Source organism: Gopherus flavomarginatus, chromosome 6, assembly GCF_025201925.1.
Source record: "Gopherus flavomarginatus isolate rGopFla2 chromosome 6, rGopFla2.mat.asm, whole genome shotgun sequence".
Taxonomy (NCBI): Eukaryota; Metazoa; Chordata; order Testudines; family Testudinidae; genus Gopherus; species Gopherus flavomarginatus.
Genome location: NC_066622.1, coordinates 48578253 through 48592121, shown reverse-complemented (window position 1 = coordinate 48592121; position 13869 = coordinate 48578253). Strand labels below are relative to the sequence as shown.

The 13869-nt window shown below is 47.8% G+C and overlaps 1 protein-coding gene across 3 annotated transcripts in view; it reads right to left on the bottom strand.

The window, feature by feature from the left end:
* CACNA2D2 (calcium voltage-gated channel auxiliary subunit alpha2delta 2) overlaps positions 1-13869 on the bottom strand; it is a 648687-nt gene that overhangs the window by 253378 nt on the left and 381440 nt on the right. For 2 of the 3 annotated variants that reach the window (XM_050958641.1, XM_050958642.1), the window contains exon 4: positions 362-421. The exons of the other annotated variant lie outside the window; for it this stretch is intronic. In XM_050958641.1, coding sequence (XP_050814598.1) covers positions 362-421 — 60 coding nt within the window. The remainder of the gene's footprint in view (positions 1-361; positions 422-13869) is intronic. 3 annotated transcript variants of the gene reach the window in all.

Below are 13869 nucleotides of genomic sequence, written 5' to 3'. Positions count from 1 at the left end.
GCAACTGTGTCTGAACTTGCAGAGATGAACAGAGTGTCAGACACAGCTTGCTTTAAAAATCACAGCGCGAGTGAGGGAGTGGGCAGAGAGAGAGAGGGAGAGAAAGTTGGGAATGAAAAGCTAGCAGATGGGAAGAAGGAGAGGGAGGAAAACCACAAAGACTGAGATAAAACCAAGAAAGAAAGAACTGGAAGGGCCAAATTCTGCCTCAATTGTTCCTACAGAACTTCAGTGGTTTCAGGGGTTACATGCTATGGGTGAGCTAAATTCTACCCTGGGAAACAAAAGTGCAAGACAGAGACATACCGAGACTAGCCCATTAAAAAAGATGCGAAACCTGTGGGGAGAATCAGAGCCTTACCCTGATGTTGTCCTGCCAGCGGTGGGCTTTCTGGAACTTCTCAGCAGCACCAGCAAGTCTCTGCAAATAAAACAAGAGAGAAGAAAACATGTTTTGCAACAACCAGGACACAGTTGATTTGAGCTCATCCCACTACCCCACGAGGGCATCGGTTCCTGTGGGGCCACCAACACCAGGAGTTGAGCTTGAGTCAAAGATCCAGCTCTCTAGATGGGGGCTAGAACAGGCTCACCTGCTCTATGGATCAGGCACAGTGGAAGATGCATTGCGTGCGCACACACTTTCTCTCTCTCTCTGTGGGAGAGTGTTTTCAGCAGCCTTTGTGACCGGACACTGCATCAGCATCAGGACAGCGCAGCTACGTAAATCAAACTATTAAAGATCTGTGGAGATCTTACAGCACAGGCTCCCTCCTCAGAGCTCCAGGCTGCAAGGGGCTTCCATTGCCCATCACTAACTCATGAGACAAGAAGCAGCAAGCAAGGGGCTGCAAAAGCCCTTGCAATGAGATCCCTCCCCTCACTTCCAGAGAATTTCTGAAAGGCGAGAGGGAAGGAGGAACCCACCCACTTAACCACAGCCCTTGTCTATATACACACACGTACGCTAACTAAAGCTTTGATATGAAACCGACTCCTTTAAACGGGTGCAAATGGCTGTCATTTCAGTTTAAAGCAGGCTTCTTGCTGTTTCGCCTCATCAATTCCTTACTGACTTAGCTGAGCTGAAATAAGCCACTCACAGTGAGATAAGCGTCTATATAGGGATCTGAACCAGTTTAACTAAATCCATACAGACACTGCTCACTTTGCATGTCGATAAGCCTAGCTTTTCAGTCGTGACTTAGGACAGGAATTGAACTCAGGTCTCCAGAGCAGACAGAGAGAGGCAGTTAGCCACAGTCAGCCCTAGCTGCTGCCACTCTGTGGACAGTCCATAACCCCTGTGATGGCGAGAGAGTTACTGTCTCTGTCCGGAGCTGATTCATCCTCTCACGTCACAACAGATTATTTTTACACCTCGAGTGCAAAAGCCCAGGAGAGTCAGTTGGGCAGCACTGAGCTGGTCTGCAACACACTAGCCATTCCCATGGGCTGCGGAACGGGGAGAGGAATCAAGGAAGATATCTTGGCAGCTCTGCCTTTAATCACTGACTGCAGTAGGGAGGCTCCCATATCGAGATGGCATTTAACAGCAACCTAACGAGGTTTACTGAAAGGACAGGTTAAGCACAGACAGAGGAGCCAGCTCCTTCCTTCAGAATGTACGAGATTTTAAAATATCATCTCTGTATCCAGAGTGAGAGGAGAGTCTTCAACACAAGTGAGCGCAGAGTCAGCATCATTCCTGGAAAGGGAAGCAAGAGGCAGGGCCTGGCACGACCGGAGGAGGACAAGGTGCACTGTCTTCCCACTCAGCTATGTTACCCCATACAACGTGGCTGGCCCGGCCCAGAATGTGAAAAGTGAGAGGAACAAGAGTTGCGGAAAAAGGGGGCGAGCAATTTCTTTGTTTACTGCAAGAAGATAGCATGCAGCTACTCCATTCACACTTTGGGTGGAACAGGCCCTACTTCACCAGGGGACATGGCTGAGGGATATCGCGTGGGGCTATCTAAAGAATGGTTAGGCCCAAATTTCCAAAGAGGTCTGGCAGCTCTAGTTTCCATCCTGAGACACCATGGGCCTGATTTTCAGAAGTGCTGTCCAGCCATTGCTCTAGTGGACACCCTGGGAGTTATTGGTTTTCAACACCTCTGACAGCCAGATCTTGTGCCTCAAGTGGGGCTCCCAACCAAGGCACATGAATTCGCTGGCCATCTGGGACACGTGAGTAAAAACGGAATGTGCAGCACTGCTGATGGGGACTAGGCAGCAAATCCCAGCACCCCAGAGAGAGCAGGGGCATCAGGCGGCTTTCCGCCCTTCTGCTGAGCAGCCAGCACTGGCCACTATCAGAGACAGCAAAGCGGGTTAGATAGACCATTGGCCTGCTCCTCAGCAATGCTGACTCAGAGAGGTCCCATCCCACTCTGGGCCTCTGGGTCCAGAGCCCTGAGATGTTCCCTAGGTCCTTCCCTCTATTCATTTGTGAATCTCCTCTCATTCCTCTGAAGCCTTCCCATTCCCTGTCGCTTGCTCAGCTCCATACGGGGTGTGGAAAGCAGGGTTCCTGAGGCAGCTGGCAGCAGGGCCGGTGCAAGGATGTTTCACGCCCTAGGCGAAACTTCCACCTTGCACCCTCCCTCCCGTGCCCCCTCCCTGAGGTGCCCCCCCACGGCAGCTCCTCCCCTCCAGCCTGAGGCACCCCCCTGCCCCAGCTCACCCCTGCTCCGCACACAAGCACGAGCACCCCAAGCACGCCGAAGTGAAGCAGCTCACCCCTGCGCCGCCTCCTCCTCGAGCACGCTGAGGCTGCTTCACTTCTCTCGCCTCCCAGGCTTGCGGCGCCAATCAGCTTAGGCACCGCAAGCCTGGGAGGTGGGAGAAGTGAAGCAGCCACGGTGTGCTTACGGAGGAGGTGGGGTAGGGGTGAGCTGGGGCGGGGAGTTCCCCTGCATGCGCCCCCCACCCCTTACTTGCTGCAGGCGGCCCACCCCGTGCTTCCCTGCCCCAGCTCCCTCCGCCTAAATGCTGGCGGTGACCGAGGTGGTTGAAGATCCGGCCACCATGGTTGCTGCCAAAGAAAATGGCGCCTCCTAAATGCCAGTGCCCTAGGCGACCGCCTAGGTCGCCTAAATGGTTGCACTGGCCCTGGCTGGCAGAGGACAGCAGCCTCAGATGTCATGGGCCCATCGTGCGATCCACAGCATGGCAGGGCAGGAAAAGAAAAAGAAATAAAGGAAAGAAAGCCAGGCAAATCGATTTGTATAATAAAGCACCAAGAAGTAGCTGTGGTCGGCTCTTTTAATTGAGCTGAAAGGCGCAAATGTCAAGAGCCCGGAGATATCCAAGGGGGATTAATTCTGCATTACTAAGTAAATTAAAAACAGAAAGCAAAATAAATTGCACAACCTCCCCCTACAGCCTGGTAGCCCAGATCCAAGAGCTGTGTGCCAGCAGGGCAGGTACACGGAGTGGCCACTTTCCAGATGTGCATGGTGAGTCCAGCCCGACCCTGCAGGGCCACAGGTCATATGACAAGGGCAAACACAACTGGCTTTGTAAAGGGTGTGTGTGTGTGTGTGTGTAGCACAGAGCCCATGTGGTTTCCAGCATGGGCCATCTTACTCTGGCAGAATGGGGTGTGGACTTCAGGATCTGCCCCTACTTGCCCTTAACAGCACCAAGGGAATGGATCTGACTTCTTACCATCCTCATCTGTCAGTATTACATTTGCACAAGACTGGCTTCCCCAGATAGACACTTCCTCCGCTCACAGTGGTGATACTTCCCAGGTGATGAGCATCCTAAGTCTGATCTCAGGTGCATTGTGCGTATTGCTGCAGCCTTGTAAAATCAGACACACCTCACTAGCAGCTGTTGGCTTTATGGGATTCTCAAGGAATATGTGCCATGCATGTCTAAGCTCAGATCCAGGGACTAAGTGGCTAATCTGTAAGGAGGTTAATTAGCCATGAGGCTACCACAACAAACAATACAAGAGTTAGTGAGATACATCAAGGCAAAGACATTGCTCATTGCAGGCCCTAATACCTACATACAATCCTTCTTGTGTTTACACTCAGGCAACTGTCTGATTGATTAGTCCTGATAACAGACAATGTCCATAATGCCTAGAATCTCAAACTCTCATGTGTACAAGAACTGTACAGCTGTCCCTGGCATGGTTTAACAGTGCACAGCCTACGCAGGGTTTAGGGCAGGGACTGAAGAACAATACCGTACCAGCCCACAAGGTGAAAGGTGCTGGGTAATCTTTAGTGATGACAAGTGGTAAAGGCCCCAGGCTGTTTTGCTGCTGTTATTCACGTGTTTTACTGAAAAATTATAAACAGACTAACAATGCTCAAGGAATCCTATAATGAAGGAAAAGCAAACAAAGTGACTTGAAGCCAACAGAACCTCTCACTGAAAAACCAGGAAGCTACTGAAATAGCTAGTCTGAGGAGAGTGATAAAATCATTGCATTAATAATTCATTGTAGTAACAAGCAAAGGAAGCTGTATTTATGCTCAAAATGGCCAGTGCAATAGCACCAGCTTCCCATATGTCTGTCAGTGTCTCTTTACATGCCCCATCAGCAACTATTTCACATTTGATCACTATACTCACAGGGCCAACTGTGCCCTTAGATACACTCTGGCACCCACACTGACTCATATGGGTTCTGAATCCAGATGGGAGATTTGGGCTTTGCTAATGGCTCTGTCTATTCTGCACATTCAGTTTAAAGACAAGGGAAAGGCACTTGTTCTCAAAGCCTTTGTAAGATGTTCCCAAGCTGCTACTTAAGGGCGCAAGAGTCAAGATACTAAGTGACTTGTCTCGTAATTTTTTGACTTCTTGTGCAAAAGATCCAGAGAACTGTGAACCAAAATCATTTCCTAGGGGACATTAACACAATAGGTGCACATGTGACTCTGTTTGCTATTATACGGCCAGTTGTTTTCTTTTAATGTTGCCTTCCACAACTTAATTGGGATCCAAATTGTTCCATGTAAAACCAAATAAGATGGCCAGGGGACTGCTGCAGATTACCAAGAGTGGGCTAACAGGCTAGGAGTCACTCCCAAGGAGCTCCTATTTTAGCCTCCTCCAGAGGGTAGGGAGACGTTTAGCTATTTTCAAGAAAGGAGAGAATGTCCCACAGCTAGATCTGAGGCATGTTTCAAATAAAAACAGAGGGCCAAATCCCAGTCTCATTTAAGTCAATAGGAGTTTTCCAATTGCGTGGAATAGGACCAGAGTTTCACCCATAAGTCATGCCACTGTTCCCGCTGGGTTTGGTGCCAAGGTGCTCAGTGATGGTTGCCAATATAGGAACCTAGGGCGATAGAAGAGCAACGGGTGCCTTAGAAATGCTCAGATCAATACAGGCAGAGACATGATATTGCACCTGGCTAGGAGGCATGTGATGGGAGAACTGGTGGTGCTGCAGAAACCAGAGATAAACACCTTGCGATGCTGTGGAAAGGAACTGGTGCCACCAAAATGTAAAGCCAGGGGAGATGCTTTAGCATGCAAGCAGGTGGGTGTTAATTGGGCCCTACCAGCCCCATCGCTGGTTTCTCTGCACCATCTCTACCTGTTGTGGCTTAGCAGCAATACAGATATATCCAGACAGCCGCACAAGAGAGAGAACAAACCTGAGAGGCAATGGCAGAAGCCAAGCAGATTAAGGAGATGTAACCCACCCACTTAAAAGAAAAGAAAGAAACTCAGCCAGTGAGTTTCTGCCACGGCATCAGGTCCCGATTCACCAATATAACAGGCCACAAATGTCCCATTGCCAGTGCAAACCCACACTGATCATGATAATGCACTGATGTGATAATTTTTATACCCTCCCATTAGGAATTCCTCTGACTCTCCTGTAAATTGATGTGTAATGCAGAACAATTCAGCCACTGTTAATGGCTGTGGTTCAGAGACACTGAATAGACTGGAAGATCAGGTAAAATGTGCCAACCTTATCCCTGCAAGCAAACAAAGAGGTGAGGAAGTGAAGGAGAATTCTCTTGCTCAACCCATGCTTCCTCCTCTCCAACCATTTCTCCCGGTTGGGCGAGGCTACATCTTTCCAGCAACAGATGGGGCGTGGGAGGTACACAGCACTGGTGGTAGTCGTGGGAGGCATTCTGCCAGCAGTGTACTGAAGACTCATGAGCACCATGCTTGGAAAGGGTACAGGTGCCCTTTCCCAAAGCTGGCCTCCAAGCAGTAGTGGATATGGAACAGGCACAGTCCTAACCATGCCCTTGGATTTATGGAGACAGAGCCACAATGCATGTCAGCAACAGCTTGTCCGCCTGTGTGCGGTCAGGGACTACATGCACGGACGCCCTGTATGAAGGCAGGCACTGGCTGCCTCCACATGAGCCAGTAAGGGAGGTAAGGGTCTCCTTGTGCCATCCCCCACTTTTCACAATTATAGCCATGATCTGACCCTATGTATCTTTGTAGGCCTGTAGGACGAATGGGTATAAACTGGATATTAGGAAGTTTAGACTTGAAATTAGACGAAGGTTTCTGACCATTAGGGGAGTGAAGTTCTGGAATAGCCTTCCGAGGGAAGTAGTAGGGGCAAAAGACTTTCCTGGCTTTAAGACAAAGCTTGATAAGTATATGGAGGGGATGTTATGATAGGATCGTTAATTTGGGCAATTGATCTTGAATTACCACCAGACAGGTCTGCTCAATGGTCTGCGGGGAGATGTTGCATGCGATGGGTACTGAGTTGCTGCGGAGAACTCCTTCTTGGGTGCTGGCTGGTGACTCTTGCCCACATGCTCAGGGTTTAGCTGATCGCCATATTTGGGGTCGGGAAGGAATTTTCCTCCAGGGCGGATTGGCAGGTGCCCTGGAGGTTTTTCGCCTTCCCCTGCAGCGTGGGGCACGGGTCGCTTGCTGGTGGTGTCTCTGCAGCTTGAGGTCTTCAAACCATTTTTGAGGATTTCAATAACTCGGTCCTGGGATAGGGGTTGTATAAAATTGGATGGGTGGGGTTCTGTGGCCTGCCTTGTGCAGGAGGTCAGACTAGATGATCAGATTGGTCCCTTCTGACCTATGAGTCTATGAGTCTATGAGATAACAGGAACACAGCTCGTCTGTTAGCCAACAGGATGGCTGACATGACAGTGAGATACTAGTCAACAGGGACCCAAGGGCAGCAGGTGGAGCGGAACATCATGGCCTGGCAGCAGCACACAGGTTAGGGCAGTCTTCTCCAGACTTTAAAAAGCTGTCCTTCCCACTCCTTTCCCAGCATTAGGATGAAAGCAATTATACCTCCCCTACATCCTGCCACATGTCAGGACTTGCCCATTCCATGCCCACCCCAGCTGGGCCTTTTTGTCCCCAAGGGGCATGTCTCACACACGGGGGAATGCTGGGCTGGCTAGTGAAACTCAGCATTGATAATGTACACAGGAAGTCACAGGAAATACAGGAATTCCCTGGATCAGACCGAGACCCATCCAGCCTCACACAGTGGTTGATTTCTGCTTCAAAGGAAGAAACAAGACCCCTTCAGTAGGCAGGTGTGGGATAACCTGCCTCCACAGAGGTCCTGTCCTAACCCCTACCAGTGACTGTAGGGTGACCAGATGGCAAGTGTGAAAAATCGGGACGGAGGGGGGGGGGTAATAGGAGCCCATACAAAAATAAGCCCCAAATATTGGGACTGTCCCTATAAAATTGGGACATCTGGTCACCCTAAGTGACAACCCCTTTTATAGCCTTCCAAAACACTCCTCTTTCAGCATTAACTACTCTAACTTCGGCTGCTTCTGTTATCCCTCTCCTTGCACTGCTGGCACAGAGTTCCTGGAATTAATTCCTGAAGCTGGGAGTTCTGCCCTTGACTTCAGTGGGGGGAGGATTTCACCCATTGTTTCAAACCCCAGTTAAGGTGACTGGAGCGGACTGACCACAGGGCACTGGTCTGGGTCTCTGGACACCTGGGTTCTATTCCTGGTTCTGCCATTGGCCGGTTGGGTGACCTTGGGCAAACCACTGCCTCTGGTCTGTGCCTCAGTTTTCCCATATGTAAAATGTGAATAATGATACTCAGTGGCGGATTAACAAATTTGGCGCCCCTAGGCCCTCAAAAAATTGCCACCCCCACCCCACTCACCTCTGCTCCCCTGCAGTAAGCCTGGAAGGGAGGGGGGAGAAGGGGAGTTATGGCGCACTTGGGGGATGGCAGCACTGGAGCAGAGGTGAACTGGGGTGGGGAATGGTTCCTGGCCCCTCTGGGGTTACTCCCCATGCCCATGGGCCACAGCTCACCTCTGCTCTGCCTCCTCCAAGTGTGCCGCTACTCGCTTCTCCCTCCCTCCCTCCCAGCGCTTTCACACGGCAAGCCTGAGAGGGAGGTGGGAGGAGGGAAGCGCAGCACGCCTGGGGGAGGGAGGAGGCGGGCCGGGGATTTGGGGAAGGGGTGGAGTTGGGGAGGGGTCACGAGCAAATTTGCCACCCCTCCAAATTTTCCGCCCTCGGCCTTGTTGGCCTAGGCGATAATACGCCGCTGATGATACTGCCCTCCTTTGTAAAATGCTTTGAGATCTAGAGTAGAGAACAGCAAGGAATTGTTAACAGCATTTCAATGCCTAGGCATTTAAAAGCAAGGCAACAAACAGCTAACATCATCATAAATCTTACACTATTCACATCAGAAACTTACTTTATTCTTGTCAAATATAAAGGAATGCATATTTCATCACAATACAACCCTCTCAGCTATAGACTTATAGCCTGTTTCTCTTGTATTGTTTCATTTTTATCTTGTTTTCGGAATCCAAACATTTTCTTTCAAGGGATACTATTAAAGGGGAAAGATCAGTTAATAGAGTTATCAACTGACAGTTGAATTTTGGGGGATAATGGGGGAACAGAATTCTATACAGTAGCTATTTTAATAGGAAAAGTGTGTAATATCTAATTCTGTATGAGGACTTGCATGTGAGGCTGATAAATGTGCATCATTAACGTGTGTGTATATCCAATTGTAGGACTGTGGCCATAGTTTCTGTGTTTCATTTTCCAGAAGGTTTTGTGCTGTGTTTTTATGCTGAGATTGCTGACGTAAGAAGAGCTGCTGATGAAAGAAAAGTATTTATTCTGAATCACAGTTAAAGCTGCAGTGCTGAAATATGCCTCTCTCTAGACTTGGTAAGAATACTGGGTTGTTTATAATTGTGGCCAGCGTAAGATTATAGATATCCCTAACTATTTACTGCCTTGTTTTAAGTACCTAGGTTCTGCAAACAATGCAATAGACAAATACTACAGCTGGTTGAATATATTCCAACAGAAATTATCGATTTGACAACATTTCGTTTAAAAAAATCAATACAAAGCATTTCAATAAATGAACCCATTCAATTCTTTTGTTTCAAAATAACTTTTTGTTTCAAAATGTATTTCGCATTATATTACCATGAAGTTTTAATAACAATTTTCAAATAATAAATAAAAAATAGTTGACAAATCTGACCTTAATTTCGTTGTGTCTGTTCTGTAAAATGGGGATATTATCACAGGAGTGTTGTGAAGATTGACTGATGAATTAATGTTTGTGAGACTCAGATACAATATTGATGAGTGCCACAGAAAAACCCTCAAGGAAATTAACAATTCTATCTTTTAGACAGGTATACCTGGAGCATGCCCAGTAGGGAGAAGAGGACGTGGCTTCCTCAGCCCACAAGGTCTGAATAGCATGCAATAAAATAGGGTCTAGGACCACACACTGAATGATGAGAAAACAAAATATTACATAGCTGGTCATTAACTAAGCACCATCCATCCTGTGCACCAAATGAAGCAGGGGCCCTATGAAAAAAAACAGTATGTGATCATGTAATTACAGACTGTATCATAATGTATATGCACAAGAAGGCTGGAATTCAGTTTCCACAGGCACCTTCATTCTGGAATTTCCTGCTATTTGGGTACTTAACTTTGCAACTTTAATAATGTTCTTTTAACATAACTTTTGTGTAAAATACATACATATACAAAAAAAGTCTGATTCTTGGAAAACGTGAGGTCTGATTTTCAGATATACTGCACCCACAACTCCTCCTGGCAGGTGGGGGGCGCCCGCAGGACCACGGAAACCCAGCCGTTGGCTCTGACATGTTGTCTGCTAATCAAATCCATCTTGGCTACACAATACTGCCTCCAACATATAGGCAATCAATCCTGGCTGGGTAAAGGTGATGGGAAATTATTTAGACATTAAAAAGCAGAATTAGATCCTGATTAATGTTGTAGCATTAGAGACAATTCAAAAGAAAACAAAACAGTTACTTATTGGCACACTTGAGAAATAGCCCAATAGACTCTTGTTTATAGCCCCCAAAGTGTGTAGTGAATTGATTGGCACTCTCACTTGAGAGACAGACCTGATCCATTACTTTATCTCCTCTCTATCCACATGTCTGTTATGGCCAGAAACAAATAGACAGGACAGCTAGCAGGAGTGACACAGCTCTGGGCTCCTTGGGGATAAGTAGCCAGATATAAATTGTAATGAAGGTGGATAAAGTGGACCAGTTGGTTCATCTGATCTGAAAGGAACCCGAGAAGCGAAGAGGAAAAAAGTCACTTCTCTGATCACTACAAAGCAGGATGTTTCTGCAGTCTGTACTGAGATTTGCTACCTAAGCCCTTCTAAATTTTTATCACAATAGGGGCTCCATCAGGGAGCCAGGGTGCTCAGTGCTGCACATAGAATAAGGTGGTTATCCTTCCTCCAGGAAGTTCACAATCTACATGGCAAGATGCAGCAAGAGACAGACAAATGGGCAGAGGAGGTGGGAGGATGATGTATCCATAATAGGATGCATCCGTCTCCACTCGCAATATCGCCAGTCTTAAGTGGAATCAAAACTCATGATTCCGGTCTCTAAAAATCTCATAATTTTTTAAGCCAGTTTGATTTATTTTTGAAGAATGATAAATGTAGGTTATTTTTCTTTGCCCTTTGGTTTTTGATTCTTTCTTATCTCCATAATGAAGGAAAAGCTAGAAATTTATTAAAAACCACCACCACCATCTTAAAATCAGATTTAATCACAGGACTCCAGGTGCTGGGACTTGAAGAACAAGAACAAATATTACGAGATGTACAAAATCACAAAACTTGGCACACTGACTTGGACGCTGCTATAGCTTCCTGTGGTGGGAAGCTCCACAGGCTCAGCAAGCACAGGTGAAAAATCCCCAGTATTTCCGTCAATCTATTTCAGATGTGTTTCCTTTTAATTGAATTAGCCATTGTCTTGTTCTTGTTCTAAAACACTAAATCAGAGAGCCCTAGTGACTGTCTCTGGACCACTCATTATTTTATATGCCTTTGTCCACCCTCTCCTTCCCTTTTTACCATTTCCTCTCAAAGGCTTATGCTTACGTTCCACTGATGGCAGTGCTCTAAACCGAGCACATTCTTAAATGATTTGCTGAACAGGGGCCTAAACTATTTGTGTTTTCTCCTCATATTAAAGGAGAAATGGCTGTGCCCCAGCCGTGTGTATGTGTGTGCATGTGCGTGTGTGAGAGATCATGTAATTAAAGACAGTCATAAGGCATATTCTGGCATTACCGAACTTTTGAGCACTTGACTTTGCAATCTTTATAATGTCCTTTCAGTGCAGTTTTGTTTATGTACTATGAAAATCATGGTGGCTAGTCTGCAGCTCCTACGGTGCGGTGTTTTCTCCTGAGTAGGGGAAGATACCATGGCCACTGCAAGTAACAGTAACTGTGGGCATTTAGTTTTTAATGGTGGCCAATATATTATATACATATATAATTTAAGGATGGGAGGTGCAGGTGTTGAGCCTTGTACAATTCAGGACAGCATTACAGATCTCTACAAATAGCTGCAGATTCACTAGCTAGGATAATTATCATAAGGGGCACCAGCTTCAGGACATATGACAACCAGGGTGAGTATGAAATTCCCCACCTTGGGCATGCTAGTGCATAACTGTGTAGTATGGGGCAGTCTATACTTTCCTTGGAGACATCTGGTATTGGCTCCAAACAGAGAAAAGGTGCCAGACTAGAGGGAGTGCTGATGTGTTCCATAATGGCAACTCCTATGCTCCTAAACAGAGTGTGTTTAAGGGAATCCTCCCTGATACTGAGGAATGGATACAGTGCTCATGAAGTGCAAAGCTGGTAGTAGTGGCTTGAACCAGAACCAACTGAAGGAAACCTTGGTCCAAGCTTTCCTCTGCAGTTCGGACAATGCACCTCATTCCCAATCTGCAAACTTCCACTACTCCAGCCCTAGGCATTCTCAGCACCCCACCCAACCTGCAATATCCGGCAACACCTTTGCTACCACAGCTCTGCTAATCCAGCCACCTCAGTCCTGACCTGCAGTTCCCCCTGCTATCCCAGGCCCAGGCCCAGATTACCTATACACTTATGCTGATGCCTCTCAGTCTTGACCTGCAGCCCGGCCCCTCGCCAGCTATACCTGCCCGTGATGGGAGCACTCGCTCCGCAAGGGGTTAATGCCACATTGTGGGCTGAGGAAGCCACGCCTTCTCCCTACTGGGCATGCTCCAGGTGTACCAGTATAAAAGAGAGCAGCCCAGCTCAGTCAGCGAGGGCTCCAGGAGCTCCTGTTGAGGACAGGCTCCAGCCTGTGCCAGAGGGGAGCAAAGATGTGGACCATAGCCTCGGACCTCATGGAGCCCCAGGGTGCTGGGGAACTAAGAGATCCCAACATCTCCCGGACTACAACACCGGAGACTGCGGTAGGAAGTGACCAGGGGTGATGTCGGAGTGGTATCTCCCACGAGGTAAGCTCAGCATGTGTCATGGGACTCCTCGCTGAGCTGGTAACTGATTGTTCCACCGCTGGGTCAGTGGCCCCTGTGAATTCTGGCCATTGGGTCACACCGCCCTGACAGTAGGGGCATGTTTCATGGACTCCAGCAGCTAGGGCATACTGCCCCAAATGAATCACAGACTTTAAGGTCAGAAGGGATCATTATGATCATCTAGTCTGACCTCCGGCACAACGCAGGCCACAGAATCTCACCCACTCATTCCTGTAACAAACCCCTAACCTATGTCTGAGTTACTGAAGTCCTCAAATTGCGGTTTAAAGACTTCAAGGTGCAGAGAATCCTCCAGCAAGTGACCCGTGCTCCACACTGCAGAGGAAGGCAAAAAAACCCCAAGGCCTCTGCCAATCTGCCTTGGGGGAAAATTTCTTCCCAACCCCAAATATGGCAATCAGCTAAACCCTGAGCATGTGGGCAAGACTCACCAGCCAGACACCCAGGGCATATTTACCACTAATAGTCAAAGATAAATTAATTGCCAAAATTAGGCTGTCCCATCATACAATCCCCTCCATAAACTTATCAAGCTTAGTCTTGAAGCCAGATATGTCTTTTGCCTCCACCACTCCCCTTGGCAGACTGTTTCAGAACTTCACTCCTCTAATAGTTAGAAACCTTAGTCTAACTTCAAGTCTAAACTTCCTGATGGCCAGTTTATATCCATTTGTTCTTGTGTCCACATTGGTACTGATCTTAAATAATCCCTCTCCCCCCTGGTATTTATCCCTCTGATGTATTTATAGAGGGCAATCATCTCTCTCATATAGCCCCAACACCTAGGATCCCCCTAAGGCTCACAAAGATGGGGCCTGGTGACAATCCTGAGGCCTACCTCATCACATCTGAGTGAGTGGCCACCATTGCACAATGATTGGCAGGACACTGAGCTACCCTGCTAGCCCCTTATTTAATGGGGCCAGCCCAGGCAGCCTACTGTAACCTGGACCCCCAAGACACCCTGGACTATGAAACAACGAAGGCTGCCATACTAGACCAGGCCGGCATCAGTCCAGAG